Source organism: Lissotriton helveticus, chromosome 9 (genome assembly GCF_964261635.1).
Source record: "Lissotriton helveticus chromosome 9, aLisHel1.1, whole genome shotgun sequence".
Classification (NCBI taxonomy): domain Eukaryota; kingdom Metazoa; phylum Chordata; class Amphibia; order Caudata; family Salamandridae; genus Lissotriton; species Lissotriton helveticus.
The window spans coordinates 701,777,439-701,783,121 of NC_136070.1; the positions used below are offsets into that span (position 1 = coordinate 701,777,439).

Below are 5,683 nucleotides of genomic sequence, written 5' to 3' on the forward strand. Positions count from 1 at the left end.
AACTCCACCCTCCAACTCCAACTCCCCCCTCAAACTCCAACTCCCCCTTCAACTCCAACTCCGGCCTCCAACTCCAGCCTCCAACTCCACCCTCCACCTCCACCCTCCAACTCCACCCTTCAACTCCACCCTCCAACTCAACCCTCCAACTCCAACTCCACCCTCCAACTCCACCCTCCAACTCCACTTCCACCCTCCAACTCCACCCTCCAACTCCAACTCCACCCTCCAACTCCACCCTCCATCACTCAGGGGCACCACCACATCACTCAGGGACACCACCACATCACTCAGGGACACCACCACATCACCTCAGGGACACCACCACTTCACTTGGGGAAAGCACCACATCACTCAGGGAAACCACCACATCACTGGGGGACACCACCACATCACTTAAGAACACCACCACATCATTCAGGAGCACCACCACATCACTCAAGGGCACCACCACATCACTCAGGGGCACCACCACATCACTCAGCCCAACCACATCATCACTCAGCACCACAACAGCACTGTCCTTGCTTGCTACCAACAAGCATTGCCATAGCCAATAGGACTCGCATTAGGAAAGTGTAAGCTATTGACTTTGTGAATAACAATGCTATTAATTTATACATTTTCAAAGTCAACACATATTTAAAAAATGTGTCATTTACAACACTAATAGCTCACACTTTCCTAATGCGAGACCTATTGCATTGCAAATGCTTGTTTTCTATTTTCTACCCTCCTTCTTTCGTTTTAGTCTATCATCAATCGTCATGTTTCCCTTATTACATTTGTTTTTCACATATTGCAGCTGTTTAACTTCGTCTCATTGTCTTCTATTCTCTTCTAGGCATATTTTTTACTACACGCCCAATCTCTCTCCATATTTGTCACTACTTCATAACTTTTTCGATTTCATACTCTTCTTTTCAGGACCCCCACTCGTGGCTGCACCCACGTAGTGCTCCCACACCTAGACCCCCAGTTAAAGGGACCCTTTCCTTATGTCACTCGTTTGCTCACACTTCGTTCTCTTCTACCTGCTCTTCTCTGATGCTGCTCATTTGCCCCATATCGTTAAAAGGTGCATTGCTTTCTACTTTATTTCCTTTGTAGCTTCCTCGTTTATTTGCGTTTTTTCTTTGTTTTCCTGCATTTCCTTGATTTTCGTTCCCATTCTTGTATCGATCTCTCTTCTTTACTTTTTCTGTCATTCTTTATAACTTGCTTCTTTCTGTCTGATATTTCCAGTTTTTCTTTTCTCTGCTTTTGTTGTTTCTCTGTATTTGCTTTTCCTGCTCCTTTCCACATTAACTTTACTCTTTCATTCTTCAATTCATTTCTTGTTTTCCCTTTCTTTTCCTTCTTTCTTATTCGTTCTGTAGATTTTGAGAATGTTTCTCTCTTTCTTTTCTCCATCCTTTCTGTTTCTCTTCCTTTCTTCTCTTTCACGTTCTCTTTTTCTTTCATTCTTTCTTTCTGCTTTTTACCTTGCCTTCTTTAGCTAGCTATTTCCTTAGACCCTTTCTTCTTTCGTGCTTCCTTCTCAAACAGTCCCTTAAATAGCCAACACCCCTTTAACTTTATCGTTTCCTCGCACCTTCCTATTCCTTTTCCTCACAATTTTCTTTTGTGTTTTCCTTTGTCTCGGATCAATCCTTTGTTCTTTCTCACCTCGTTTTGCCTTTCCCCTTATTTCATCCACTGCCCTCCCATTCAGTCTTACCACTCCTCCCATTTCTCTTTCACTTATAATTGCCTGAATACCGAATAGCAGAAATCTCTGGGGGTGAAGGACCAGAAATATGGCAGAATAACAAAACCTTGCCTTACAAGGTCAAAGGGGGGATGAGAACCAGCCGCACATGTGGGGAGCCGAGAGAGACGGAGAGAGAGACCCGCCCTCTGCCTCCTCCCTCTCCCTGTGGAGACGCAAGCGAGGGGGAAAATAATCTGTCCAAAAAATGTTCCCTTTTTTTAAAGAAAGGTTTCTTGCGCTGCTCGAGTCAGTGGAGGCTCGGGGGCCGGGAGGGAAGGACGCACGGAAAGATGGCTCTGTGGCTGCTCTTGGTTTTGGGAGTGCTCGGAAGGGCCCAGGAGCTCCGCGAGCAGGACGCCTCGTGCAGCGCCGAGGGCTGCTACGCCATCTACTTCCAGCGCAAAACCTTCTTGGAGTCCTGGCGCAGCTGCAGGGAGCGCGGGGGCACTCTGGCCACCCTCAGGCACCACGAGGAGGCGGCCCAGGTCGAAGAGCTTTTCCACGGGCTGGGCCTGGCAGAGGAACCGGCCACCATGCGTTTCTGGATCGGCCTACAGCGGCAACCGCGCCAGTGCTCGCCCACCCGCCCTCTGCGCGGCTTCACCTGGGTCACCGGGGACCAGGACACCTCGTTCACCAACTGGCTCCGGCCGGAGGGGCCGCCCGGCGGCACATGCGCAATACCGCGCTGCGTGGTGATGAGTTACGGCGCCTCGCGCGCAGCCCAGGCCGAGAACTTCAAGTGGCTCGACGGCTCGTGCACGCTGCCGGTCGATGGCTTCGTCTGCAAGTTCAACTACAAGGGGATGTGCCCTGCCATGGTGAGCGAAGGTGATCCGGTGATGTACACCACTCCCTTCCAGCTGGTCAGCAGGCTTTTGACCTACCTGCCTTTTGGCTCAGTGGCCAACGTCCCTTGTGGCGGCAGCGCCCCCGACCTCTCTGTTCTGTGCATGCTGAAAGAAGATGGCACCATTGGTTGGTCCAAGGACGGTCCTTACTGCCCTGCGGAACAGCAGCAGCACGAGCTGGGAATGCACCAGCTGGTTGGTGTGGGCTCGTGCGACATCAACAATGGTGGCTGCGAGCATATCTGTGTGGATGAGGGTGAGGACTACTTCTGTGAGTGCGATGAGGGCTTTGCCTTGATGGAGGATGGCCAGAATTGTGCACCGGCTGACCACTGTGAGAGCAACCCATGCGAATACGACTGCACGAGCCACGGGCACAGCTACCTCTGTAGCTGCCCTGAGGGGCACGAGCTGGGGCCTGATGGCCGCAGATGCCAGGACATTGACGAGTGTGCTGAGAGCTCCTGCGACCAGCTGTGTATAAACTTTGCTGGTGGCTACCAGTGTCAGTGCCAAGTGGGCTACCAAATGGAGGACGGACAGTGCCAGGACACTGATGAGTGTGCCACTCTGGCCCCCTGCGAACATTCATGTGAGAATACGGAGGGATCCTATGCCTGTCATTGTCACTTGGGGTACAGTCCAGCGGAGGAAGACCCCCATCACTGCGTTGACACAGATGAGTGCCGGATCGCTGACATGTGCCAGCAGATGTGTGTGAACTACATCGGAGGCTTCGAATGCTATTGTAATGATGGGTATGAGCTGGATTCGGATGGTATCAGCTGCCACCCCCTGCAGGAGGCAGAGGCAGCCATGGGAGAGCCCTACCCATTCCTGCACACCACCCTTGTACCACCCTCCCCAGACACCTGGCACTATGACTACTCAGAGGAGGAAACTTGGGAAGAGGGCCTGGCAGTGGCAACTACCTTAGAACCAGAAACAACCAGCCAGGAGAGGACCACAGTTCCAAGGTTGGCTACCACAACTCCAAATACCTTTACCAGTCCAGCTGTAGTAAAGACCACCAACGGGTTCAAAGAGTGGACCACCCATCTCGTTGCCACATCTGAGGCTATAACGACTGCTACCGAGCTGATTGTGGCCACCCCAAATGAACCAACGCCAGATGACCTGCTTGAGGAGGAGGTGGCTGATGAGCCATTGACTGAAAGTGACTCAGCTGGCAGTGAAGACCTGGTGCCCACAGCTTCTCCCACCAGTAGTCAGGACCCAGTGGGAACGAGTGCCCCCTCATCACCAGTGCAACCGCCGGTTCCCTCAGTGGAGTACGAGGTCCACCCCACCAGCCCTGTGGTTTCGCCAGTGGCCCCAGAGGTAGCCTCCAGTAGAGCCCCTCTGCCAGGCTCCGAGGGCTCCCAGAGGGCCGCTGAGAAGCGGGATAACCGGTGGCTCCTGGTGGCCCTCTTGGTTCCACTCTGCATCTTCCTGGTGATTATGCTGGCCCTGGGCATCGTCTACTGCACTCGTTGTGGCGCCAAAGCCAAGCCCAAGAGTGTCACGGAATGCTACCGCTGGATTACCAACAAGAACCCTGCCCCAGCCTCTGGGAAACCCGGGGTGTAGAGAGTGCGAGCGCGGGCCACCAGGCAAGGGCACCGCTAAGGCTCGAGAGAGCTGGGGGACTGACACGCAGGACACTTGGGGTTGCAGTCTGGCCTCACAACGGTGTTATGGGCCCAAATGCCAGCAATGGCCAGCACCACCCTTCCCCTCGGCAGGGTAGTAAAAGACAGACATAATTAGGATGCAGTGGACCCCGGTGGACTGCACCTGCTGCACTATTGGTAGCTTCTCCGCTGGGGACAGGCCGAGCCTACTCTGAGGGCAGTGCCAGCGAGTGGAACTCGGGTCTTCGTCCATCCCTTGGGCACCCTCTGAGATGGACACCAACGCAAGCCAAGCCAGGCCAACACGGAGGGGGGAAATGCTTTAAAATGTATGTTGTTTATGAAAATATGACATGGAACACTCAGGACTCATCCTCTCTCCCAGCGCTTTGTGGTTGGGATGTTCTTCAGACCGAGCAGGCCGTTGCAGCGGACTCTTGGCCGACCCTTGGACGTCGTTTGGGTTACACACTGTCTGCTGCCACCTAGCGTTGATAAGGCCTCCAAGAAACATGTCTGTTGTGTGTCATTAAGCCCCCCCTTTTAAAGTTGGTATAGTCAGCAGTCTAGCCCTCTGCATCCCGAAAAAGGACATCCGCACATCCCGAGTAGGGGATCCCATCGTCTTTAAGAAACTGCCTGTCAGTCCATTTAGATCCGTCAGAGACAATTACAGACGCATCTGGACTGATGTGGCGAAGAGCGGTTTGATCGGGGTGTGGGAGCCTCTCGTAGAGATTTGGGGGAGGGGAGGTTGACGTCAGACCATTGGATTCTGTTTGCAGCATTGCTTCTTTGTGGCATTAAAGGAAGCTTGTATTTACACCCTAGGTTGTCCCAGAAGCAGGGTCGCGCAGAGTACGTAAAGTGACGTTTGTTGGGGAGCAGGTCCACCTGGTGGGTTTAGCATTTCATCATGCTGTTCGGCCACACCCAATGTCACTTGATAAAAATTATAAACTTTAATGCTGGCTGCGACTGCTCTGTGATTTCTGTATGTGTCACTTTTCTTTGACTTTTTTTCTTTTTCACTGGTTGCCCTTAGATTCCCCTGCCCTAGACGCTTCTCAGAGCCTTTCCTTGTCTGCCTTCTATTTCATTCTTCCAGTGATTTAAATTGCCAGGTCCTCACAGGTACTCAGTTACTGCACTTCTTTAAATTGAAAGGGAAAGTACCTGCACTTCTTTGCAGGAGGCCATACTCTTAATAGGAGAGTACCTGCACTACTCAGAAGCAACAGGTGCTCTGGGTTACGGGTTACCTACACTTTCATATACCCATTTCGAGCACTGATTTCTCCGTGTGCCAGGGTGATCTGTCTCTCAGGGGGTTAATGTATGTCTGACTGTTCTGCGACCACATGCGGGTATGGCTGCTCTTTGATTTTCCTCTGGTTGGCCTCTCGGTGATTGCCTTTGTTTTTGTGTAAACCTTGTGACTCGAG

The 5,683-nt window shown here is 52.3% G+C and overlaps 1 protein-coding gene across 1 annotated transcript; it reads left to right on the plus strand.

Annotated features, from left to right (window-relative positions):
* Nucleotides 1–1,894: 1,894 nt before the first annotated feature.
* On the plus strand, nt 1,895–5,204 carry LOC144781809 (uncharacterized). The gene has a single exon (XM_078660822.1). The coding sequence runs from the start codon at nt 2,044–2,046 to the stop codon at nt 4,192–4,194; it is 2,151 nt and encodes a 716-aa protein (XP_078516948.1). The 5' UTR covers nt 1,895–2,043; the 3' UTR covers nt 4,195–5,204.
* Nucleotides 5,205–5,683: the final 479 nt, after the last annotated feature.

Coding starts and splice junctions, on each gene's coding strand:
- LOC144781809 (XM_078660822.1), top strand. CDS start 2,044: ATGGCTCTGTGGCTGCTCTTGGTTTTGGGAGTGCTCGGAAGGGCCCAG.